General features: G+C 34.4%; 1 protein-coding gene across 1 annotated transcript; it reads left to right on the plus strand.

Moving 5' to 3' along the window:
- Positions 1-3,008: 3,008 nt before the first annotated feature.
- On the plus strand, positions 3,009-25,967 carry LOC144966448 (DNA-directed RNA polymerase II subunit RPB2). The gene is made up of 24 exons (XM_078902979.1): positions 3,009-3,146; positions 4,430-4,656; positions 5,913-6,025; positions 7,039-7,295; positions 7,948-8,069; positions 8,364-8,528; positions 8,995-9,191; positions 9,553-9,672; positions 10,861-11,047; positions 11,490-11,633; positions 12,253-12,392; positions 13,635-13,746; positions 14,357-14,511; positions 14,870-15,080; positions 15,690-15,858; positions 16,442-16,538; positions 17,452-17,546; positions 17,995-18,116; positions 18,648-18,728; positions 19,215-19,352; positions 19,901-20,122; positions 21,674-21,834; positions 22,841-23,036; positions 23,630-25,967. Exons 1-24 carry the CDS (start codon positions 3,125-3,127, stop codon positions 23,723-23,725), a joined length of 3,549 nt encoding a protein of 1,182 aa, XP_078759105.1. The 5' UTR covers positions 3,009-3,124; the 3' UTR covers positions 23,726-25,967.
- Positions 25,968-27,966: the final 1,999 nt, after the last annotated feature.

A 27,966-nucleotide genomic window follows, 5' to 3' on the forward strand; every position in this document is an offset into this window, starting at 1 on the left:
GATTACACACATTCTCTAACTTCATTTTTTGACAGCTTCGTTGTGCCATAAATATACGCAACAGTTCTGAAACATTTTATTGTGGATTTTGATATTGTTTGTTGTTTTTCTTGTGTCGTTATGTTGACATAGATACCAAATGAATGGTAATTACTACATTCTCAGCCAACAACAAAATGGCGCTGAATGCTTTCATTGGTGGACACGTTGTAGGCTTCGTACGTATTCTCATTCGTTTAATTCTATGCGTTCTATCTATCTAGACTAAATTAAATTTGAAAATGTAATGCCGAGAACAATAACTAAAACGGTGGAGGCATTTGGAATTTTTCCCCTATGATTTTGTTTCGCTTGGCACACTGTGATTAAAATGCATTTTTTAAATTTCACATGGACACTTGGCAGACGGTCAACTATGGTCCAACACCAACAGTCAACCGAACGAAAACGAAAATAGAGGGTTCCTTTGATTGAACGTTTGTTGGCAAAGGGAAATAATGCTGTTAAAATAATTTTCAACATAAGTCTGATAAGAGTTGATTACCCTTTGACCGAGGAGTCCAAAAACAAAAGAAAAAGAAAATGTCAAGAGAAGGACGCGATCCCCGAATTCGCCCTTCCTCGGTTACATTTTTACACATGCCAAAACATCCAGCAAACTCACATTCTCGGTCTATAATAATAATAATAATAATAATAATAATAATAATAATAATAATAATAATAATAATAACATTAATAATAATAATAATAATAATAATAATAATAATAATAATAATAATAATAATAATAATAATAATAATAATAATAATGATGACGATGATGATGATGATGATGATGATGATGATGATGATGATGATGATGATGATGATGATGATGATGATGATGATGATGATGATAATAATAATAATAATAATAATAATAATAATAATAATAATGATGATGATGATGATGATGATGATGATGATGATGATGATGATGATGATGATGATGATAATAATAATAATAATAATAATGATAATAAAACTGCATTCATACTTTTCGGAAATTTTGCAACAACAGACGTGGCAAAGAAAGGAGATATATTAAAGTATGGACTTTAAAAATACACAGGTTTCAGCATTAAATAACCTATACATACATCAAAAATAAATTAAATAAGAATTATCTATTGCATGCAATTTAGTGAATATTATATAGATATATATTTATAAAGATCATATGTAGGCTTAATAGAATAAAAATAAATTTGATTATTGATTTAAGAGTATATTTGGTATCACAATCTAAAATAGTTCACTGCAGATGTTTGGAAAATAAAAATGGTGTAGAAATAGATCAGTTAGTGAGTACCTAGGTACATAATCATTACGTTAATATTATCTCAAAGAATGTAAACCATATCTACAGCTAAGAGCAGCAAAAGTGAAATAAATTGTACAATCGAGGTTCATAATTCTTGCATATTGAATAATCTGATGCTTGTCAGGAGAAAGAAACGTTTATGTCGTTCGCTTTTGGTTTTGACGGAGAGAACCCTGTCACTTCTAATAGATGCTGTGATGTGTTTATTGAGGGGGTGTTGCTTACAATTGTTAATTTTGCTAAACATTCGGAGACAGCACCATTAAAGTAAAATGTCAAAATTAGTATATTTTGATGCTCTTCTTTTAGTAGTTCGATTTAAGAGCGGTTTATCAGCCAGCCATCCTAATGTCCTTCACACCCCCCCCCCCCCCCCCCCCCCCCCCAGGCTGATATACAAAAAGACAACAGACTTCCAATGACTGATCTGTAAAACAATGTGCATAGGCTTGAATCGATTTTAAAAACTAGCAAGTTTAGAGTGAAAGTACATACGTTTATTCATTTTAGATTTATATGTGTCCATTTCAGATTATAACCTACGACTACTCCTAAATATTTGAGTTCTGAAACTTTCTCTACTATTTATTCTTTGATTTTTAGTGGGTGATGGATGGTCTTTGAATTTCTAAAGTCTATAACTAATTCTTTTGTTTTACCTACATTTAAGTCTAAACAATTTCTATCATCACACCAAGAGACAAAATATTCAATTTCTTCAAAATAAGCTGTTTCATCTATATCTACTACACTGTTTAAGGCCCAGTAGAGAAGTGTCATCTGGAATTTTTTAAAATTGGGATGTTTTCGGGATGGGTGCTCATGCAGTCGTTCGTGTACAGTGCGAAAAGTACTGGTGACAGTACACAACCTTGGGGAGCACCAATATTGGTAGTGATGTTGCATGAATTGTTTAGTCCTACTTACACTAACACGAATTGGGTACGGTCTGTTAAAAATTCTAAGATCCATGCAACAATGAATTTATTCAATTTTAGATCTAACAATTTTGCGATCAAAATATGAGGCTGCATAGTATTGAAAGCAGATGAAAAATAAAAAAAAACAGGACCGTTTAATGTTATACGCAATCGCCTCCGGTGTAGGGAATACACATGTGTGTATTTGGTACACTGGTGTAGGGAAAACGCAGATGTGTATTCAGTACACTGGTGTAGGGAATACACAGTTCCAAATAGTCGATCACGCAATAACAAAAAATGAAGCCAAAATGTCAAACCCAAAATTCCAATGTCAACCTGCTTCAAGTTCAAGTTCACCCTGCTTCAAATAAAAACAAAAACTACGACGAAAAAAATTTAAAAATAAAATAAAACATTTAATCTTTTTAAAAATCAGGTTTTGATGTTGTTGTATTTTTGTTTTATTTGACATTTAAAAGTAAAACAAATAAGCGACACTAAACCTCTCTATTGTTTTTGGAAGGTGACATGGTAATGGTATTTAAAATGCAGTTTCTGTGCATACTTGTTTAATGTCTCGATTATCATTTGTGCATAAGTCACATATTATGTGTTGAAAATAATTTTATTTTTTTTACATCAAAGTTTTATATTCAAATGCTTTTCTTTTTCAGATTTGGATTAGAAATGTCAAACAGGCAGCCAAGTTCGACTATTATTGTTTTTCATCGCAAAAGATCTCATTTTCAATGAAATTGTCAACACAGCTTTGTTTTGAAACTTTACCTTCTTTCTTATTGAATAAAATTTAGTGTTATCGAAACCTAGCTCTGAAAATGATGTACGGACAAGAAGAAGGTTTGGATCCCAAATTGTCAGATTTAATGCTGGTCGATGATAAGATGAAAATGTATCACATGATTGGTTTTGCTTATTTTATAGTCGTCTTAGGGAAGTCCTATTATCGATAATGATAATGAATAGCAACGGCAAACATCTTATTTTTCGCCCCTGCTTGCTTATACTGATGCTTTCCTTGGGCTTTGGGCTTAAGCTTTGGAGTTGGTGATGATTAGGATGCTAGTCTATCGCAAAGTACTTTCCGCTAGATCTGACACCCAGCTACCCAATCACTCTTGGACAATGAGAGAAAAAAAACTAAAAACTAAACGTCACCCTGGATTGCACTGGCACTGGGCACTCTCCTCGGTCTCTTTGAATTTGACTTTGCATTAAGAATGCTCTACCAACAGAGCTGTCGGGCCCCCCAATCTTTTTTAAAATTTAGGCTTTTTTCCAATGACAATAGTTCCACAGCTGGCCTTCGCTCCCCATTCCTAAAACTAAAAGTTAAAGGCTAAAACTAAAAAAATTGAATGGAATGTGAATAAACAATTAAATTCAATCGATTGTTCCCCAACCAACACACATTCCCCAAGTAGTAAAGGACAATTTTCAGCCCATGTCTGGATTAGGGTTAGGGATTATTTTCACTTTTTAACTTTTATGTTTAGCCTACATTTTGAAAGAAGACTTTTCAATACTGATTTATCCATGGAGAAGTTTTTTTTTAATCATTTTTTTTCTTCTCAACCTCAGGCTTAAGTTGAGGTTGAGGGTTGCCGCTATTCCCAAACACATTCTGATTCTCTTATCTCCACTCACATCTTGGTGGGGGGGGGGGGAGAGTCCAGATTTTTCCTATTCCCAGACAGCTTTTCCATGTTTGCCAGATGGTATTATATTATGTAACACCAAGCTAGTCATAGAAAAAAAATGGCCGGGAGCAATGCCAAGAATGGTTGAAATTTGTGTATCGAACAAGCAAAATTTTATTAATTTTTAACACACTATAAAAGTAAACAATCTAAGAAGATGACAAATCCTTTCTAAAAATTCTTACTTGGACTGAAACATACTTGTCTTTTTTTCTTTTCAATTGGCCGGTTGCTTTTTTTTTTTTCATGTTTTCTTCATCACAATAGTCAAAAGCATAGCCTGCTCTTTGAAATTTAAAACTTTTTCTTTTCCAAAGCTGTTAACCTTTAAACTTTAAATTATTATATGTTGGTCCATATTTCAATTTATTTATTTTCACCTACATTACTATAATAACTGATTTGATCTTCTGATTATTTCAGACATGTATGACCAAGATGAGGAGAGTGATGAAGTGATGATGGATCTCTGGCAAGAGGCCTGTTGGATCGTCATTAGCTCATACTTCGACGAGAAAGGTTTGGTTCGACAGCAGCTGGACTCCTTCGATGAGTTCATTCAGATGTCTGTTCAGAGAATTGTGGAAGATGCACCTCAGATTGATTTGCAGGCAGAGGCACAGTATTCATCAGGGACTGTTGAGACTCCTGTATGTCCATTGTTTTGATTTTGAAACATTTGTGCACATTTTTCAGTATTATTTCCATAATTTCACCATGCTCAATGTGCTTCACAGGTCACATCACAAGCTGGAAAGGAAACTATTGGAAATGGGGAAAAAATGAAAACAAACTGGAAAAATACAGTGAAATGTTCTAGGGATATAATTGAACTGTAACCCTTTGTAAAAAGAATTGGCCAAACAACGATTTGATTAGAAGCCATGATTTTTTCCTTCTGTTTGTAGGGAATACTTGCTACCAGTGGTTCTTTAGAGCCCATTGAGTCGGTGTTTATCCCAGTTTCTATGGTGCTAAATGAACAATTGCAATTGCATGCTAATGCTATCCTTTGGATAAGAATCCAGCTACCCAATCACAACTTTATGAACAATTTGGGGGGAGAGGGGGGGGGGTGAGGGAATGTTGGATAAAAATCTCCACTCTAAAAACATGATCTATCAGGTTGCCTCTCCGTATGAAGGGTGTGCTCCTCCTATTGAGCTTCTGGGACCCGCATGATAATTGCTTCTAGCCCAGTTTTGTTTTTTTTTCTTCAGGAAATCTGTAAAGTAGTAATTGTAAAGTGCACACTCATGAAATACCAACCTTAGGTGATTCAGATTCAGATTTTTTTTTTTCACTGCTGTTTTATTTTTATGAGGAGTCAATTTCAATCAAATATAGGCTTTGTAAAACAGAAATTTTGTGAAAAATGATTTCTGCTGACACTTGCGTTGCAATACTCTATGTATTCTCCCAGTAGACTACATTGATCCAAATTTCTATTTCATTAAATATAAATCACCTTATGAGGCTCTTATTAATTTGTTCTAGCAAGACGAACACCAGAGCCAGATTTTACTGTTAATTAGTTTCCATAGTCTTCAGATAATGTACTTGGCTAACTCAGCATGTCCATCAAGTAATACATTTTATTGTTTCCAAACATCACATGATTATGATAAAATTTATTTTAATAGAAGATTCAATCAAAAGAGTTCTGTGTGAAATTTTTTAAACTGTAGGCCGCTCCATCCATACCCCCTATCCCTTCTCCATTTTAAATGCAAATGGTATTTATTAACTGGGTATAATACAGGGTGTTATTTTTTATTATGAACCAACAAGGATCGTTAACAGCAATTCCTTGTTGGGTTTTAATTTTTAAAAACTCCCTGTACATTAAATATGGTTTAAAGTAAAGATTACAGTTTGTAGTCGAATAATTTTTCTTTTCAAACAGCCTCGGTGTGTGCTTAAGTTTGAACAGATTTATTTGTCAAAGCCCACCCATTGGGAGAAAGATGGGTCCCCTTGTCCTATGATGCCTAATGAAGCGAGGCTGAGAAATTTGACGTAAGTTTTTAGCATGGCGGTGCTACAGATCTATTGAACTATTTAAAGAGACGACTGAATTTCTTTCAAACCATACTTTCTCTTATTATTTTTTTCTTGTTAAAATTGGAGATTTAGCTCTAATTGTAAAGGGTCGGTAAAATGAAACGAAGTTTTCCTTTCTATGTTTCACCATCAGTAAGTATAAGCTATTGTCCAGGATCCGTCATTATCTTTCTCCTCATCCTTTTTTTTTGTGCAGCTATGTGGTCTATAGTGGTATGACACTTGCTTTCGGATCAGAAGGTCCTAGGTTCGAGCCTCGCTCGACGTATAGTTGAGTCCGTGGAGAAGGCTCTTTACTCATATTCTCTCACCGTACTCAGGTGTAAACTGAGTACCTGGCCATTAACAGCTTTTCTCTCTCCGAAAAAAAAAGCCTGTAATATCGCCTAAAAGGCGTTATGTCCCATCCTACATCTTAAATGTTGCTGTTGGCCAGGGACCCCTTGTAAAGCGCTTTGTAATGCACGTTTAGTGGATATTGCGCTATATAAAAGCTCAATTTAAAAATTGAAAAATTTATGTAACTTCATATCTCCATTATCTTGTACGTTTTGCTCTATCTTGTACTCCTCTTATATTTGTAAGGTCATATGTGGTAATTTACCTCTATAATTGAGGTTTGCTTTTAAGAAGGAATTCAGAATATTATATTGTATGTTGTTGGTTAGTAATGTGGATCAGATCTGTCAAAACAAATGTTTTATACTTTTGTAAGTAAACTTTTACTCCCTGAATGGATTGTTTAAAATGACCTCCAACCTATCAAAATTTAAAAAAACCCAGTACTTCAAAGAAGAAGTTATCAATAAAATAGGGAAATAGGCTTCAATGAAAGCACACTGTTATTGTTTTCTGGATTGTAACAGTATGGTATGAAATCAGGCATGTGATAAGTTGAGCCTTGTTTGTGGATGGTTAAATAAGTGTGTGATAATAAATGATAATATTTTGTTTAATACCTATTTCAGATATTCTGCTCCTCTATACGTGGACATTACCAAAACAGTGATAAAGGAAGGGGAGGATCCTGTAGAAACTCTTCACTCTAAGGCTTTCATAGGGAAAATCCCCATCATGCTGAGGTCTACCTATTGTCTTCTCAGTCGTCTGGCTGATCGTGATTTGACAGAATTGAACGAATGCCCTTTAGATCCTGGGGGTTATTTCATCATCAACGGATCAGAAAAAGTACTCATTGCACAGGAGAAAATGGCAACTAACACAGGTAAGCTTTCCTATTCTTTCTATAGAGAGCATCTTAAGTTATATTATGATTACTAAATAGTATTGTAATGTTTTTTAAATCCCTTCTTCACTTTGATATTCAGAGCTGTCACATGCATCAATTATATCAGTATATAAGAACTGAAGGTTTATTTTGTAATGTTCTGCACAAAATGAAAAAGATTTTGAACTTCTTTTTGAAGGAAAGGGGTCCAGTCTTTATTGTCATTTTGAGAATATTCCTGATATTCTGATCATGTGTCAATATTAAAAGTAAAGAAATCCCTGAAACGACTTTTTATACATATCTTGGGGGGAGCAGGGGGGGGGGGGTGAATTTTCTCATGCAGTTTTTTTGGAATTTGTAATCTAAAGATAATCTTATTTCTCACACTGCATGTATTATTTATTCAATACCATTTTAGGTTTGTGTTATACATTAAAATAGTTTGAAGTCCTGTATTTTGTTTAGATTTTTTTTTTTTTGACAATTGGATTTTTTAATGTGGTGTACAGAATTTATAATCACAGCTTTTGACAGCTCTATAATACAGACTACTCTATATGGTTAAGAAAGGGCTCAATGGGTAGAGTACTTAATCACGAAATTTTAGATAATTTTATTAATCTTAATTTTTGTATTTTGTTTACAGTTTATGTGTTTCAACAGAAAGATTCTAAATATGCTTACAAGACAGAAATCCGATCTTGCTTGGAGCATTCGTCACGTCCCACAAGTACATTGTGGGTGAACATGATGGCCAGAGGAGGACAGGTATTGTCATAATCATGAACAAAAACAGTTGAATTTTTTTGGGGGTTTTTTTGGGTTGGGGGGGGGGGTTTAAGAGCGAAATCTAACAAGGAATATTTTAAATCATGCTCAAGCATGATCAACAAAAGCAATTTAAGTTGAGAGTACAATATATTTAGGAAAGATACTAAGTTTGCCTTTTATCTAGATGCCTATTTTTGAAATGTCCACAACACCTCAAAACAACTCTTTGAGTCCAGTGATTTTCCTCTAACAAATTTTTGATACAACCATCTAATCCATTTTTTTCTGCAGGGCTCCAAGAAAAGTGCCATTGGACAGCGTATCATTGCCATTCTTCCGTACATCAAACAAGAAATTCCAATCATCGTTGTCTTCCGTGCCCTGGGATTTGTGTCAGATCGAGACATCTTGGAACACATCATTTATGACTTTGATGATCCAGAAATGATGGAAATGGTGATCATGCTACTCATTTCGTTTTTAAGTAACAATAGAAATTAATTTCGAATTATTTTATTTAGATTGATATTTGTAGAGCTGCCAAATCCTTTTTGGAATTCCAATTAAAAAACTCATTTAAAAAATATATTTTGAAGATGTTTGTCATTGTAATAGTATTTAATTTTAGAGCCTTTGATAGAAATTTATTTCAAGTTATATTATATTGGCTGATATTTTAAGATGCTGGTCAATGTAATAGTGTTATTTTTAGAGCCTTTGAATGTAATGTTATATATAATGTGTTTCTGTCTAATTTCATTACAAATACTTAAGGTATTCTTAAGGCAAAAGGCATAGTAATAGGAGCAGAAGAATAAATAGACAATTTTATGTTACACACACTTCTTGAATATTAAAGCTGAATATTATTCTTTCTCCATGATTTGATTAAATTAAGAATTTCTTAAACTTTGTATATTAGGTAAAGCCATCTCTGGATGAAGCCTTTGTCATTCAAGAACAAAATGTTGCCTTGAACTTTATCGGAGCAAGAGGAGCCAAGCCTGGTGTGACCAAGGAGAAGAGAATCAAATATGCTAGAGAAATTTTACAGAAGGAAATGTTACCTCATGTCGGTGTCAGTGAATTTTGTGAGACCAAAAAGGCTTACTTTTTAGGGTGAGACTTTTCATTCCACAGTATTTCATCTTCAATGTTCAACTGTTCAGGATTTGTTTTCTTTTTTAATTGGTTCTTTCTATGTGAGTGTATTTAGTGTAAGTTTTGCTTTTTTGTTGTGTATATTTTATATTTCTATTAGAGGAATTGAAAATGGAAAGAATTTATTTTTAAAACTTTTACAAATAGTTATGTTGTTTTCATTTTTTTTTTTCATTGTATTTATCAAGATGTTGTTTGGGTTTTCTTTGGGGTTTTTTTTCCACTGACCACTTATGTACACTTGTGCAAAGGAGTTAAAACAGGATGCTGTATTATGATGGTAAAATTCTCAAACTGAGCTGTTATTTCTTGTCCACAGATACATGGTTCACAGACTTCTGCTCTCAGCCCTGGGCAGACGCGAAGTAGATGACAGAGATCACTATGGAAACAAACGTTTGGATCTGGCTGGGCCACTCTTAGCATTTTTGTTCAGAGGGTAATGATTTTCTAGATGCATATCTATCATCTGACTATATTTTCAGACATTACGTCTGATGATAATGATAGCAAAGCTACCAAGTGTACACCAAAAAATTGGAATTGTACAATTTTATGGGCATTTGTAAGCTTGTACACGATGCCAATGAGATGGTACTCATGTCTTCAATGGCCACAGTTGGCCGGTAAGATTAATCTAAGAATAAATAGAGATTCCCCCCCCCCCCCCCCCCCCCCCCCCCCCCCCACCGATTGCAAAGCTAGTGCTTTACTAGCGATGTTATCCAGATCTTATTACTTGAAACCAGAACCAGAATCGATCCAAACAATCATCTATGCCCTTGTGGGAATTGATTTTCTTGCTTTATTCTTAGTTTTGTTAAATGGCATTCAAGTACTGCTTATGATCAAAACAAAGACAATACACATTTGAAAGTGAAATCAAAACTGGTATAGATAGAACGAAGTTGACATCACTCAAGTATTTGTTATTGTTTTTTGCCATCCATGATTATGAGTAATTCCCACTTCCCACTAAACTGTATTAACCAGACTATAAACGTTCAAGGTTACAAATAGTTATGTGTGTTAGTCCATTATTTTTCAGGATGGCAATGTTGCGAGTTTCTTAGCCAAGCGCATAGCACCTATACCATTTGTAAACAGGAGTATGGTCTTTGCTTTATACTCAGAGAGTATCGAGTTTGATTCCCATCTGCTCCATTGTTCGACCTTGAGCTAGTTACTTCACCGTTGATCACTTTATGGTGCTATACTGCAGCTGACACCTAACATCATCAAATGTGACATGTCTTAGAAGGAGAATAGATAAACTTTTCAGTCATATAATTTTTATCTCTGTAACTTAAATAGAAATATAAATGGTTTCAAGTGAAATTTTACACAGAAATGGACCAGACTGGAATACCTACTCACACAAAAGACCTGAGAGAAAAGTTTCCCCTTGGGTGGAATAAAAGGAATATTTTTTAAGGCAGTAAGACCAAATTTCTTTCAATCATGGTCAGCTATTTCCACCAGAACAGTTCCCACATGGATGCAACTCAGCTTCCATGAAGAATGAGAAAGCTCACTAAATGTGAACAGTAAGATTCTTAGGTTAGATTAATACAGAACCCCATTAGAAAAGGGCAAAGCAAAATAATTTTGTTTTTGTTTATTTCAGATTATTCCGTAATTTGATGAAGGAAGTCAGAATGTACGCTCAAAAGTTTATCGACCAAGGCAAAGAGTTCAGTATAGAGTTGGCCATTAAGACTCGAATCATCACAGACGGTCTCAAGTACTCACTGGCCACTGGCAATTGGGGTGACCAGAAAAAAGCTCATCAGGCCAGAGCTGGTGTCTCACAGGTAATGTCAACAACAAAAGACATCTTAAATATTTTATAGTTAAATCAACTTGTTTGGGTGATATTGATGGTTAAGGTTATTTTGTTATTGTTGTTCATATTTCTGCAGCCGTTGAAGATATGTTTTTAATGTTTAATCATTTAGTGTGTAACTCTTATCTTAATTCTTATCCTTACACACTGAATCAAAAGTAAATACAATGCAACAATCTTGACTTCATCTGTTACTGCTCTCTCCGTGAAAACAGATATGTCTTGGAGTTATGACTAGATAAATAATAAGAGAAAAACCAGTAAGGATACTGTAAACCAATGAGTGATTGATTTTTTAATTGTTTTTTTTTCTTTTTGTTTCTGTGTTTTGTTGAGGTTTAGATGGCTGAGTGAATAAGGCATTGCATTATAACCCTGGGAATTTGACTCTTCTTTTTTTTTGTCAACAGGTTTTGAACAGATTGACATTTGCCTCAACTTTGTCTCATCTTCGTCGTCTTAACTCACCCATTGGGAGGGATGGAAAGCTTGCTCGACCTCGTCAGTTACACAATACTCATTGGGGAATGATCTGTCCTGCCGAAACACCCGAGGTATCATGTCATTCTTTTTGTTCATAATTGCTGATACCCATTTACTTTTTAAGGAGTTTGTAATGTATATTGCATATAGGAATATATCAAAATGAATGTTTTGTTTTTAGATATGTATAAATATATTTATAAAATATTATTCATTCACTGTTTTATTACCATACTTCAAGCGCTTTGTAATGTTTATATTTGCTGATGGATTCACCATGAATAAGGCCTTTAAGGTGCAATATTTTTGACAAAAGAGGAAGGACCCTGTTGCTTTATAACGTGAGGCTTTTCGAACTTTTTATCTGTTTGTGAAAGGATGGGGTGGAGTTCCTTGTTAAAGAATTTGTTTCGGGTAGTCTGAGTGGATGTGCAGACAGGGCTTGATATTGAATGTGTTTTATCTATTACATCACCAATGCCATGGTTGGAGAATTTATATTTGATTCACTGAACAATGAAACTTGATTTATATGTTTCTTTTCATTACAGTAACACATAGCAGTCCCAGGCTGCATTTTTCATAAATTTCTGGTTAATATTACATTGTTTCATTCTGGATGACATTTTATTTTATTCACGTTGAAAAAGTGGAATTGAAATGGTTCTGAATATTTTCTGTTTCCACTAGGGGGCTGCTGTCGGCCTGGTCAAGAATTTGGCTTTGATGGCTTACATTTCTGTTGGGTCCCAACCATCTCCTATCTTGGAGTTCTTGGAGGAATGGAGTATGGAAAATTTGGAAGAAGTCGCACCATCAGTAATTCAGAAGTAAGGACATTCTTGGAATTTCTTGCATTTAACTTCTTTATACGTTCTCTATTTTTAGAGTTGCTTTTGATATTAAATCATGTCTTGTTCAATAATTAAAGAACGGTTTGGGTCTTTTCTAAAAAAAAATGAATTACCTATATTGGGTGGTTTTCATCATTATGTATTGTTTATATAATATGAAAAGATTTTTGGTGAAAAAAATACATTATCTGTGTTGATGCTCGTTTCACATCCTATTTCGGGGGTCTAGCATCAAAAAGTATAACAATCTTGTGGCAAATTTTCGACAAAGACTAATAAAGGAATAATCTCCATGTTCTTCCATCTTATCAACATTGTAGCATTTTGTGACACCATGGAGATATTTTACAGCAATAGCTTATGTGATTTGTATTAGAGCATTACGTAGTTGTCAAATGTTGCAAATAAAAAATTTATGACAAAATTGATGTTAAAAATGTATAATTCGAATGATAAGTCAAAATACACATGTCCTATCCAAAAAAATTATCTATATGGTGACATATCTCTTTGGTAACTGGGAATTTTCAGACAATTTCATGGAATATATTTTGAGAAATATTTGATGCAGTATCCCATTCCCTAGAAAAATATATTGAGAAAATTTCAAAATAACTTTCCATTTTTCACACTTTTCTGACTACCTTATACCCTTTTCGGCCATGTTTTTCATGCCCTTATTACATATTTTGAGAACTTACACCTCGATTATATTTACACCTCGATTATATTATTTCCAAGATAATAAAATTGTCTACCAAAATCTCAAAATAAATTTTTTGAACTGATTTTCCGAATTATATATTATATATATATATATATATATATATATATATATATATATATATATATATATATATATTTTATATATATATATTTATATCGTTAATAGATTGTTAAGAGATCCAGAAATGGCTTTCAAGGTTGAACAGTCTTTAACAAAAATATTATCAGGTATGAAAGGAAACTGATTGTCAGGGAAATGAAATAACTAATAACTATTGCAATAAGCTGAATAAAATTGGAGGAGGAACATTGTCATTGATAAAATTCAAAAGAAGGTAAGTACTGAACTGAAGACAGGAAGGCATTGTATTTTTTTTTTGTATTTTTTTTCCCTTCCAAATTTTGATACTTTGTGAATTCTAACATGATATTAGTATAATACTAAGTTCCATAGAGATATATCATGACAATAATTTAATTATTTGTTCTCAGCGCTACAAAGATTTTTGTCAATGGTTGCTGGGTGGGAATCCATCGGAATCCTGAACAACTCATGTCAACTCTCCGCAAGCTGAGGAGAGAAATGGACATCATTGTGTCAGAGGTATGGTCATTGTAGATGAGTACGAGTTTCATTTTCTTTTTAATCATCATCTCCTTCTTCTTCTTCTTCTTCTTCTTCTTCTTCTTCTTCTTCTTCTTCTTCTTCTTCTTCTTCTTCTTCTTCTTCTTCTTCTTCTTCTTCTTCTTCTTCTTCTTCTTCTTCTTCTTCTGATTCTTCTTCTTTTTCTTCTTTCTCTTCTTCTTCTTCTTCTTCTTCTTCTTCTTCTTCTTCTTCTTCTTCTTCTTCTTCTTCTTCTTCTTCTTCTTCTTCTTCTTCTTCTTCTTCTTCTTCTTCTTCTTCTTCTTCTGTCGCTAAAGGGTTTATATTTTTTAAAGAAACAGTCTCTTAGATAGATAAAAAGTTGTCTTGTCAATTTTTATAAAGACATTAGGCCTTATTGACACTTTGATTGTGACTGATATTTCCTTTTTTTTTTTTTTTTTATCTTTTGTTGGGGGGGGGGGGGGGGGGGTTGAATAATGATTTCTCTTATTATTCATCATGGTAAACCTGCCAATAAGATTAAATAATTTTGGCACGGTGATTTGTGGTTGAAAATCTATAATTTGGTGTTAGTTTCACCAAAATTTATAAAATTGATTTTCATCAGGTCTCCATGATCCGAGATTTTGCGGACAAAGAAATCAGAATCTACACGGATGCTGGTCGTATCTGCCGCCCTTTGTTGATCGTAGAGAACCAGAAATTGTTGCTGAAACAAAGTCACATCAAACAACTCAAACAGAGGGAATTCAACAACTATGGGTCAGTGGAAAAATCTAATCGTTTTTATTTTAACATTTTCTCTTTTTTTACTTACCTTGGGATAAATAAAGGTACCTGGTAATTTTATTTTTTATTTTCATCACATGAGTAGTAAAAGCAATGCAACTCAGACTTGGCTTGGATTGCTATTGCCAGTCTTCTTGATGGAAACAATATAAGATGTTGGATAAGAGGGAACTGGTAAACCAATACTAAGGGTTAAAATTATTGTAATTTTTGTCTAGGCTTGTATAGCTATTGCCATTCTTCTTGATGAAAACAATATAAGATGTTGGATAAGAGGGAACTGGTAAACCAATACTAAGGGTTAAAATTATTGTAACTTTTGTCTATGTAGTTGGCAGGACCTTGTGGCCAGTGGAGTGGTGGAGTACATTGACCCTCTGGAGGAAGAGACGATTATGCTGGCCATGACGCCAGCTGACCTTGGACAGGAAGGGGAAGGAAGGGACTCGTCTTACTGTTCTACCTACACCCACTGTGAGATTCACCCTGCTATGATCCTTGGGGTCTGTGCATCCATCATTCCATTCCCAGATCACAATCAGGTATGTTATCGCATATTTGAGGTAAAGGAGATAAGGGGACAAGTTTGTTGTTGGGATTATTTAGGTATCTATTTTAATTTATTTTGTTTTTTGTTTTTTTTTTTTGGGGGGGGGGGGGGGGGGGGGGGGGGGTGATTTCTTTCTTTTTTCTTTAAGGGAGAGGAGAGAATTTGTGTTGTTTAGTTTTTAGATTATTGCACAACTTATTCTGCTGGCTTTGATTAGCGTCATTTTCTTTAACAGTAGTTATCATTACCTTTTCCTTTATTTTAAATACAGTTGCATTCAGATTCTGTTTTTATTTTAGTGGGTTTTACTTTGATTAAACTGTGCAATTTTCTGTTACAAATGTGGTGAATTTTGTGTTTAATCATGAATCAACAAGTTAACAGAAGAGCTCTTTCTTGAGATACAAAATTTAAGGGCACGACCTCAAATCTTGTGTAATTTGAAGTATAATGATTACAATATAGAATTTTTCAATTGATTTTCAAATTTGCAAATTTAACTCGTTTTCACAGTAATCAAAACACTGGTTCTTTTGTATTTATGCAAACTTGCCAAGCATTACGATTTTATAGTAAAATTCCAACCATATTCTGTTTTCAGTCCCCTCGTAACACGTACCAGTCTGCTATGGGTAAACAAGCTATGGGTGTGTACATCACCAACTACCACGTCAGAATGGACACACTGGCTCATGGGCTTTTCTATCCACAGAAACCCCTGGTTACAACTAGATCTATGGAGTATCTACGATTCAGAGAACTTCCTGCAGGTTCGGTTCCATTGGATGTGGTGTGAAAATTACTGTTATGCAGATCAGTTTCTTTATTTATCCAGTAATGACTGTCAGTCTAATTATTAGTGCTTGAAACTTTTAGTATGTTATGTATTTCCGTAATTTTGCCTATTTCAAAATCATTGCTGTTTGAATTTGTTTTAAAGGTGTGTAGACAGATATTTAAAAAATGGTCATGTTGTGGCACAGCAGTATTGGCCATATTCCCCTTACAAACCTAAAGGTCGAAGCTTTTAGAAAATTTTTTCTAGCATATATATTTGAGCCTTCTTTACTCTGACATCCACCAAAGACCTCAGAAAATTCTCATGTTACCCCAGAGCCATCACACAGTGGAACAATTTACAGAGGAAAGTTACATTTGCACCCACTTTAGATTTATTTACAGAGCTCTAGATCACTGCTGAATTTTCACCTTAGCGCAATTGTTCATGTCAAAATCTTCACATTGAAGGAAGATTCAGATTCAGAGATTCAAACAAATAATTTCATTTTTTTTTAAAATATTTATGACAGAATTCTTAACAGATCTATTCCTCTATGACTGTGTCGTCCTCAGGCATCAACTCCATCGTAGCTATTGCTTGTTACACTGGATATAATCAGGAAGATTCTGTCATCTTGAATGCCTCAGCCATTGACCGTGGATATTTCAGGTTGGGTTTGAAACAACATCTTTACACTTCTCTCTGTCTGTCTGTCTGTCTGTCTGTCTCTCTCTCTCTCTCTCTCTCTCTCTCTCTCTCTCTCTCTCTCTCTCTCTCTCTCTCTCTCTCTCTCTCTATCTATCTATCTATCTCTCTCTCTCCATCTCTCTCTCTCTATATATCTCTCTTTCTCTCTATCTCTCTCTCTCTCTCTCTCTCTCTCTCTCTCTCTCTCTCTCTCTCTCTCTCTCTCTCTCCATGACAACATAGTTCACATATGCGTGGTTTTTGGGTTTGTTAGTTTGTTTTTTGTTTTTTTTTTTTTGTGTGGGGGGGGGGGGGGGGGGGGGGGGGGGGGGGTTGTTTTGATTATTCTCACTGATTTCTTTTTAAAAATTTGATATTTTTCCATAGCCTTTTCTTGTACTTTGCATCAAAAGCCTATAGATATAGCTTGTCTTTTTCTTGTTACCTTTTAACTTTTTTTTTATTATGAAAAATGTAATGGATAGTTTCTCAAATTTTAAAATTGATTTGAAGTACGGTGTAATCTTGGTACATTGTATTAGAGTCACACTCCTGCATATGAACAGTCATCCTCAGTAATAATTCATTATTTCTCCTTGACTAATTCCTGACTTCATTTGAAAATCAATTTGGCACTGTTCAAAATGTCTCCCCTTTTTCTTTTTTTTTTTTCTGATCTTTCTTTCTTATGGAAAAAAAATATATTTGTGTTCTGCATACATTTCTCATAGATTTTTTTATAAATATATTTATAGCGTTTACAGTCATGTCTTTATCATACAGTTTATAGCAGGTTACAGCAAGCAGTTTTAGAGAATGTGAATCAAATGTAAACTTATGGTTAGACATGTTTAAATTGTTTGATATTGATAGAATTTGTCAATATTTTTTCCAGGTCATTTTTCTTCCGTTCTTACAAAGAATCAGAGTCGAAGAAGGGACTTGATCAAGAAGAGATTTTTGAAAAACCTACTCGTGAGACAGTCCAAGGTAAAAATTTGGACATTTACTCATCTCATATTTGGTCTAGTGATAATTTCACATCACTCTCATAGACAGCTGCTTAAATGTAAAAGTGACTTTTTACTTGTGACATCAGCAAAAGTATAAATTGAGCTTCAGTTCATTCTTCAAACTGAGCAAGATGTGTTTTGTACTTAAATATTTTTTTTAATGTTACAGGTATAATTCTTATTTGTTATCATAAGTTGTCATCATTTGATATGCATTTTGCCTTTTTTTCAGTGCATAAATTTTGTTGAAATCATAATTACTCCAGTTATTATTCTAAATATAGCTGCTTACCTATCTATTTATGCTATTAAGAAATAAGTAGTAGACGACTTTCGGTTTAATGTCCGAGTCTGTTACTGTTCTCTTGATATGATGTATGGTAAAGTAAAATAGATTTAAAGAAACTTTTTTCTATGTTTACAAGGAATGAGAAATGCCATTTATGACAAACTGGATGAGGATGGTATCATTGCTCCTGGCACCAGAGTCTCTGGAGACGATGTCCTGATTGGAAAAACCCTGACTTTACCCCCCAATGATGATGAAGTAAGGGAAAGATTAATTCCACTTTTTTTTTTTTTGGCTGTAATGATGAAATGTAAAAATAAATAGTGAGGCCTTAAGAGTCATTAGGTCTAATTATCCCATGGTCAGCTGCTTGAAATTGCTGCCTACTTTCTGAGAAGAAGATTAGTCTAATATAGATCAAATAGCAGAGCCGTCTACTGAATCATTGGTTGATGGACCGAAGGGTCGAAGAATGAAAAACGAAAACATGGGTTAAACAAGGTTTGTTCGTGTATATCATGCACCCTATTTTTAAAATTTTTATTTTCTTGTTTTATGTGAAGTGAATAATGAACAGATTAAAATAGTTTTTAGTTTTAGTTTCTTCTTAAGATTTAGTTTCTAAGGTAGAGATTTAAATCTTGTTATGATATCTGTAATTTGCAAACAATATTAAATGCTACAGACTAAACACAGAAAGAAAAACAAAAAGGAGAACTGTGATCTGTTGCTGGCTTTGAAGATATCATTAGCTAGAATCAAAGTAATGAATTGTGTTTTTAATTTCAGTTGGATAGCCAGTCCCAACGATTCAGCAAGAGAGATGCAAGTGTCTTCATGAGACGTAGTGAAACTGGAATTGTAGATCAGGTTTGGTTGAGATCACATTTACGTGGTCTTTTTTTGATTATTATTATGATATAGATGTAGATAGGAGAAATATCCAACTAGTTAGGAATATGCTAGATAATTGAAATTTAAAGAAATTATGGTTGTTATTTATGTTCTGTAGAATCATGAGATTAAAAGGATAGAAGGTCATAGAGAGGTCAAACAGGCCTGAAATATGGTGGTGCTGCATTGTGGACTAGTGGCACAATACTTGGCTGTGACATGTATGTTGAGTGTTCAAGTCCCACTGTTGATGATATAATGTTGAGTCCTTGGAATAGGTATTAGCATCCTATTCAACCAGACAATACCATTTTGAAATGGTTGGTTATATATATATATATATTTATTTTTTTTTGTTAGGTGCAATGGGCAGTTAGGGTTTGGGATTTATGCTTTCTTATCTAATCTCATCTAGCCCAAAGTGTAGGTTGAGGTCATTTTAAAATCCTTCCATCCCTCCAGGTGATGGTGACTCTCAACAACGAAGCTCAAAAGTTCTGCAAGATCCGTGTGAGAACAGTGAAGACTCCACAGATTGGGGACAAATTTGCCAGTCGTCATGGTCAAAAGGGAACATGTGGTATTTCATATCGACAGGAGGTGAGTAGCCCAATGATTTTGGTCCTGAAAAATACATAACATATGATGTCACACATTCCTTCTGAATCGATTGTCTCCAAAGCTATTCAGTTAAATAACTAGGTGTGCATTGAAATGTAAATGGCGCCTTGCCAATATTTTGCCAAACTTCATGCACATCACAAAGATTCATTTATTCTCCCATCAATTCAAACCACCTGTTAGGTAATCAAGCACATCTTACAATATGTCACTTCTGACATGCACTTATTCACAATTGACTTTTAAGTATTTTGTTTAAAAGTGTCTTACCCAAGGACATAGCAGTGAGGCCAGAGTTTTTAGATCATTGGCACATATCCAGATATCAACCTTACTCAATGTCTCCTGACTTTTTAAAAAGATTAGCCTTTATACCTCTCAGTTATCCTTTTTTTTGCAATAGTTTATTATTTTGTTGGTTGTCATTAAAAAGATAATTTGTTTTTTTGTTTTGTTTTTTTTTGTTTGTTCCACTACCTGTATTCCCCAGTATTTCACATTATCATCATTATTATCAATCTTTTCAGGACATGCCGTTCACATGTGAAGGCATCACCCCTGACATCATCATCAACCCCCACGCTATTCCATCCAGAATGACCATTGGTCACTTGATCGAGTGCTTACAGGGAAAGGTGGCTGCAAACAAAGGAGAGATTGGTGATGCCACACCATTCAATGACACAGTCAACGTACAGAAGGTCTCCAAGCTGTTGCAGCGATATGGATACAATCTACGTGGAAATGAGGTAGGTCAAAGGTCAGATATCATATTAGATGTCTGGCTCAATTTTCGGTCGGGGTGGAGTTTTTTTTTTTACTTCCCACAACAGGCAGGAGGTCACTTGCGGTGTTTTCTATCCCCCTCTATCTGTTTCCTGAGTTTGCTTTCTGTCTTTATCTTGGAATGGGATTACTTAAGTTTGTCCCAGCCGGAGTCCTTGGCTGTGAGAGAAACAGTCAAATGTTTAGTATTAGTTTTGGGACTTTTTTTCCTTGTAAATCATCTCTCTGTTATGTCCAGTTACATTTTTGGGATTGGGAGGAGAGATGATAAAGGTCCTTGCTCTTTATGCTTGGCCTGCCAGATCTCCGGACCTTACTTTATGTGACTTTTTCTTGTGGGGGTATGTTAAAGACCAAGTTTACATTCCACCACTTCCAGCAATATTGATGACTGGAAAGATCGAATAACAGCTGCAATCAACACAGTGGACCATGACATGCTGCAGTGCGTTTGGGATGAATTCTCATATCTGCTTGATTTTGTCCATGCTGCCTGTGGTGGCCACATTGAGCATTTATGAAACATGAAATAAAAACTTAAAGTACAACACATGTGTCCAAGCTAGTGTCTTCTATTGTTTTTCTCTTTAAAACATTGCATGATAGTTTTGCCATATTCTTTTTGACTCCCCTTGTATAATAGTTTGTAGATATTTCACGGTTTTCCTCTTAGTGGGATCCTGTGCTTGTGTCTGGATGAGACTTTTAGATGATCTCAGACTAAGTACACTGACATTGTGCTCTTGGAACTTTCACCTCTTCTCTGTTTAAACCATTCCCCTTTGCCTTACTTTTTCTTGTGTTTTTTCAGTTGTAAATCTTTTTCTTTTTTTTTTTACTACCCCATATTTTTCATTTGGTGCCGGGCCTAATTGTGTTGCAAGTTTCGTAAAACCCATTTTAAAAAAAAAAAAAAACATCAACTGGGCAACTATTTTTATTTTTTTTCTGATTACTCTTTTTTAATGATTTTTTTATAGTGCTTCATTCATATCAATTTTTACTTTAATTTTTTTAACCTGAAACTATTTTTGTTTTCTTTAGAATAAAATCTCTCCCATTTCTTACACATATGACATTTAGATGGTTGATGCTCAGATTTCATTTAATACTTGTGTTTGCTTTCTATTTCTATTTTCTCACTATAGTTTTGAGGGGGAGTTATCTAGAGAGGGAGAGAGAGAAGGCGGAGGTATAGGAGAGACTTTGGATTCAACTACAAACCTCTAGTGAACTAGATAGTTTCACACATAGTTACTAGACCGCATTAAATGAGAACTGCATCAGTCCCTTTCTGACTACAAAACATATGGAACAAAATGAATATAACAACTTTAAAATCAAGCAGCCCAGATGTTTTGGGCTCAAAATCATTCTTCAACTTGGCAAAAACAATCAAAATACGTAAAATCCATTTGGACTGGAAGGCCACTTTCATTTTATTTAATAAAATTTTTAGTCCATAACTTCCAGCAGCTTCGTATTCATTTTCTTTCTCACGTCTTCCACCCCAGGTGTTGTACAATGGCTTCACGGGTCGCAAACTGAATGCTCAGGTGTTCTTGGGGCCAACCTACTATCAACGTCTGAAGCATATGGTGGATGACAAGATCCATTCCAGGGCCCGAGGCCCGGTACAGATTCTCAACAGACAGCCTATGGAGGGACGTTCAAGGTATGGTGATGCACACTTTTATTTCATATAATTTGTTTTTCTCGTACTCGTACACTGTGTGATGATGAATTCCTTCAGAGCCATGAGGCCCATAGAGCTGGGGGTAATCCCAGGATATCTGAATTACGGTGATCCACAACTTGTCAAAAATTCTTTCTTGAGGGTCATCTTAATAAATTAATTTTTGAAGTTAAAAAAATATTGCCAAAATGGAAAGTAAAAAAAAGAGACGTTTTTGGCTGTAAATAAAATAACTTCATAAAATTTTTTATTTTTTTTACCAAATCCAGCTCTGACAAGAAATGTAGGTCTTTTACTATGAAAGCTGGGACATTTAAGACTTTAGGCATAGGTTGTGAGTTCCTAAGAATCTCTAATCCATTGGGCAACATGCAGTAAGCACACAGATGTTCAGTAGCAAAATTTTATCAAAATTAACTAAAAAAATTTTAAACCTTAATTTTATAGATTGGGCTTAAATTCGTTAATTTATTTTTGAATAATGGTGATCAATAGAACTATGATTGCCTCTTTCAATGCATTTTATAATTACAATTCATTAAATAAGGGTGAAATTGAATGGTTTTGGGGTTAATTGAAATTTATCCTTAAGATCTCATCTTTTGAAAACAATTTACAGATTTTTTGCGTGATCTGAACATGTATGATTTGGGTTTACTCTATCCTTTTGTTTATTTGATTATTTATGATACGCTTTTGGGGAACGCCTTAGAGCTGATATCTCACAAGGAATTGCTTAGATTTATTGATGGACATTTAATGATTTAATGTAAAACCTCGTTAAGCCCCCTACCCCCATCATAGCCACACTCTCTGATTGCCAACGTAATGGCATGCACTAATGATTAAATTCATGATCCTGTCAACTTTATTATATATTAATTTGGTCAAGGTCTTCAGTATGAGGTTTCACGTTACATTATTGCATAATTAGTATAGAAATTATGATAAGATATTGATTTTTCATGTCGTTTTTGTCTTACAGAGATGGAGGGCTCCGTTTTGGAGAAATGGAACGTGATTGTCAAATTGCTCACGGTGCTGCTCAATTCCTTCGTGAACGTCTGTTTGAGGCCTCTGATCCATACCGTGTCCATGTCTGTAACCTGTGTGGTTTGATTGCCATTGCCAATTTACGCAACCAGACATTTGAGTGCAGGGCTTGTAAAAACAAAACACATGTAAGTAAATGGCTACAGGTCTCACGGGTTGTCCACATGCTTGAAAAACAGTTTCAAGTAAAGAAAATACTTCTCCACTAAAACAATTTATTGTAATGAGTAATGTATAGTCTATTCATCATCTCTTAGTATTGCCAACTCCCGGAGGGATTTTTAAAATTCCGTTATTTCTTTGATGATTTAGTGATGTTTACAAAATTAATGTGATTAATCTGTCTTTAAATGTTGTTTATATCAGTTGTTTTGTTTTTTTTAAATTGAATTTCATAACAAATTCTCTCATTTATTAATGTCTCATCAAGACTGATATGAGTAATTGTAATGACCAATTCTTGAATGTAGTAAAGCTCCTAAGAAAGAAATCCACATTTTAAAGTCAAAATCGTGATTTTTAAAACAATCAAATCCTGCTTTACTAGTGTTTTGAGTTGGCCAAGAATTAGCTCAAACGATGAAACAGTGATGTGGGTTTTATAGATTTTCTCTTATTTTCAGATTTTTCAATATTTTCAACAAAAGTTTTCTGCGTGGTTTGAGCAGTCTTAAGGATAAATGCATTTGTCTTTAATTTTTTTTCTTCTTTTTCTTACCAGATTTCCCAAATCCGTATTCCCTATGCCTGCAAGTTGTTGTTCCAGGAACTGATGGCCATGAGTATTGTACCCAGGATGATGGTCAACGCCAGCTGAGATTGAAGTCACATAGATCATTCACCAGCTTGTTTGGAACTCAATCTGTCATCATATCACACCGTTTTCTCCTCCTGACCCCAAATTAAATCATTGTTACTTTTGATAAAAACAATTTTTGCTTTGCAATGGGAGGACTTTTGTTCTGACGGAAAGTGATTTTTGCTGTTTGAAATATTGAACAAAAATAAATATTGTAACTTCATAAAAGAAAAATGATAATGACCCCCCTCCCCTCCTGAAAACTACTTAGCATGGATAATTTGGGCTCAAAACCTTTTTTCATCCAAATGAAAACACATTAGCTTTTAGTTAAAGAAGAGTTTTGAGTTTGAAACCTTCAGTATTAAGTAGCGGTTCTTTTTTGAAGCTGTAGTTCGTTTTTATTCAATATTTATACAGTCGTCAGTTTTTAGCAGCTTACTATTCACGTTTTCTGGCTGGTGGACGGTCTGTCTGTAAATAATGGAAGATTCATCCCCCCATATTCATGGTTTTGAAAGACATGTGAGTTGTTGAGTGGATGCCGACATAATTATGATTGCTTTCTTTGTAAATGTTGGTGATTTGTTTTGTTATTGTGTTAATGATGCATGTGATGTCATTCGTTTTTTAAAAAATACTTTTAATTTCTACTTGCTTTATTTTGTATTCTATTGTATATAAAATTTATATGTCTGAGAGTTGTGGCTGATATTATGGTTTTGAACATAACATAGCTTTTGCGTCTTTAAAAAGAATTTTGTTTTGGCGTTGATTTGTTTTTTGTTTGTTTTTTTAGATGAGAGGGGTTGTGGATCTTGCCATTGCCAAAGTTGGTTTTACTATGAAAGGCAATTAAAAGTACAAATTGACTCCATAATTGATTTTTAGTAGATTGTGTTATCAATTAAGCACATGTTCCAGAGCTGCCAGCTCCCATATTTCCCTGACCCTATTATTTTCTTTTCTTTTCCTTTTTATGTTTTTGTTTGTTTGATGATTTATTTATGATTGATCGTATACGATGATTGATTAGAGAGTTTTTAAATATTGTCTATTTTCATAAATCTTATTAATTTCATTTTGAGGACTTTCATATATCAGTGTCTATAACTATGTTTTTATGCGATATCTTGATAATCTCAATTTTAAAAACAATATATGTTTGTCTAGTTTGTTCTTTGGAAGCAAAAAAATTGGACTTTCAAAACAGTCTCATCCCTTTTTACTAGCATTATGGATTGGCAGCTCTGCAGGTACACGATTATACACAATTTCATCTTCAGTGCAAATTTTCCGAAGGCAAATATTCTGCTCTCAGGTTGGGAGGGGGGGGGGGGGGGGAATCAACTTTTAACACATTCATGCCTTTTTTTTCATCATTCGCCTTTAAAGCCCAAAAAAGCAAATTATGATTTAGAGATGAGGCCTAATTAAAATTGTTCACATCAAATTATGGATCTCATCAGTCAGAGTAGACTTTTTAGTTTGATATGATTTTATTTTTTGTTGGATTAAATCATAAAAACAGTGATTTTTTTTTAAAATGTTAAAATCTAGACAACAGTATGCTCTATTAAAAAAAAAAAATGAAGATAGTAAAGATAATTATATTCCCCCTGTGCCTACATTCTGATGGGGTTCTGATAGCTCAGTTGGTAGAGGACTCACTTCACAAACAAGGGGACCAAGATTCTTCCTGGGTGTAGTCGCGACTTTTTTCTGACCTCCCACCACCCCTGTTCACCCAGCTGTGATTGGGTTGCTTGGTCTGTTAGATCGGGCAGAAAGTACTTTGCGACACACTAGCGTCCTATCCAAAGGATAGCAATTGTCCATTTCACACTGTAGAAACCAGGATAAACTCCGGCTCGGCTCCATGGGCCTAATGGCTCTGAAGGACTTCTTCATTCTGATGCAGATTAACTAACAACCTTAGCAAGAAGAAGCTCATGACATATGACTGGGCTTCATAGCAGAATGATAAGACATTGGATTTGTATGGACAAAGGTCTAAGGCATAGCAAAGTTTCTACAACTGAAAAAGAGAAAGTATTCTTGCCTCCATAAAAATCTCGTTGCAGATGAGGTGTTTATTAATTCTTTTTATTACACAAATTGTGACAAATACCATAAATGTTGTTTTTTTTTATTACAAAAATACTTGTTATGTAAATAAAATAAAAAATATTGTATGTCACCTTGTCATACTAAAAGACAAAAAAAAAGTTCATGTTGAATAAAACTAGTCTTAAATGAAGACTATTTGTGTGTGTCTTAATTACTGAGATAAGAGTAGATATTTTTATAAATTGGGAATGGTTCTTAGTCATTATATGTGCAAATGACACTGAAGGAAAACGCAATACATGTTATTTGGAAGACATTCTTTTATTGGAAACATTACAACTCTCATGGACTACCTCCCAAAATATACACAACATTGTTCACAAGCCATTTGTTTGTTTTTTTAATTCTTTAGATTCGTTTCTTATCTGCACATATGTGTTGACACTTATGTAATTTTTGTTAAGGACTTAGCACTTTTTTTGTGATATTGGAGAACTATCAACACTTTCAATGTTTGAAATGATATGGCAAAGAAGGAGAAACTTTTCTGTAGGTGATTGTGACTAATGATGAATCTTGGGTCCACCACTACGACCTGGAAACCAAATTGCAGTCAATGGAGAGTACAAGCATAAAGCGTCTCCAAACCCAAGGAAATTCAAAGTTATTGTCTCTGTAAAAAAAGGTTTTGTTTCCCATTTTCTGGGGCGTGGAAGGCCTAGGTCACGTGGAATTTCTTATAAAGGGTAAATGGTGAACGCTAAACAATATGTTTTAACTCCATGAGCCCTCAAAAATAGACTTGCACAGGTTCAAGGTGGTAGAAATTTGATATTGCAGTGCAGCATGGCTGTGCGACCCCACACTAGTCAAATTCGGTTCAAACTGCTGACCCTACAGCACCCTAGCCCTACATTAAGTCTGGATCTTGCCCTATCTGACTCTTTCTTGCTTCCCTGGCTCAAGAAGTAATTGAAAGGAAACCATTACAGCAGTGATTTGGAGGTAATGACAGATGTCCGTCATTGGTGCTGAGCAAAATCACCGGGATTCTTCGTTGACGACATGCACCAACTAGTCGGCATTGGCAGCTGTCGGTGTTGCTTGTGATTGTAATTTTGTGGAAAAATAAATAGTGCGATAAGTCGATGAGATTCTAAGCTTTCTTTTCATGTAGTATTATGTATGTGCTGTTTAAAACTAAATAATTTTAACAAAACGGTATTTATATGTCAGCCTGCCCTTGTAGAATACATACTTTGTAAGCATTTGAGTGTATCCTTCATTATGGTATTCTTTGCTTGTACCTAAATGGGATTTTAGGGCAATGTCAAAGTAGATACAAGCAAAGAATACCGTTATGAAAGATCATTTACAAGGAAAATAAGACTGTAGACAGGGCTCAATCAAAACCAAACGGTCCCATTCCAGAACAAGAGTAAGGAGAGACCCACCCACAGCAGCAGAAAATTAAGATGGTAGTGATAGAAATAGTAGAGTAGTAGTAGTTAGTTGTAGTGATGCAAGTATTGGAGTAGTAGTTGTGGTATTAGCATGTTTTGTTTTCGTTTTTAAGGGTTTTACGGCGTTTGCTACACATTAAGGTTATATCAGCGCCAGTAAAAAGGAAGAAAATAGGATAGTCAAATTCTAGTATTACAATTAAAGTATCCAAGAAAAAGTAAGACAAAGGGAAACTAGGATTAAATAGGGATCAGATGTAGATTCCAAGAGCATACCATCAATGTATTAAGTTTGAGATCAACAATGTCTCATCAGGACAGAAGCCTTGTGCAAACCAACTAAGAGGAATACACTCAATTGCTTACATTATGCATGCAAAATAACAAATATTACAATACATAACAGATATTTACAAGAAAAAAATATCTACCAAAACAATAACTATGCATTTCTGTTTCTCTCCCAGCAAAGGATTCCGACCAGGACCAAGAAAAAACAAGTAATCTCATTCCAAAGACAGAAAGCAAATTGGAAAACAGATATAAAGGGATAGAAGACACAGTAAGTGCCACCCTGCCCATTCTGGAAGGCCAGGAACTCCACTCAGCAGCATTCGTGACAGAAGGAAACTTGTCAACATGAAATAAGACACATTGCAATGATGATGAAGAAAATAATAATAAAAACAACAGGGTTTATTATAATAATAATCTTTATTCATCCTA

Source organism: Berghia stephanieae, chromosome 2 (genome assembly GCF_034508935.2).
Source record: "Berghia stephanieae isolate SIO BIC M18660-M18661 chromosome 2, UCSD_Bste_1.3, whole genome shotgun sequence".
NCBI lineage: Eukaryota > Metazoa > Mollusca > Gastropoda > Nudibranchia > Aeolidiidae > Berghia > Berghia stephanieae.

What these genes read in the sequence shown, in the direction of transcription:
- LOC144966448 (XM_078902979.1), top strand. Translation starts at nt 3,125, where the DNA reads ATGATGTACGGACAAGAAGAAG. An exon ending in AAACTGGAATTGTAGATCAG is followed by an intron (nt 18,729 to 19,214) that starts GTTTGGTTGAGA and finishes CCATCCCTCCAG; the next exon opens with GTGATGGTGACTCTCAACAA. An exon ending in CCTATGGAGGGACGTTCAAG is followed by an intron (nt 21,835 to 22,840) that starts GTATGGTGATGC and finishes TTTGTCTTACAG; the next exon opens with AGATGGAGGGCTCCGTTTTG.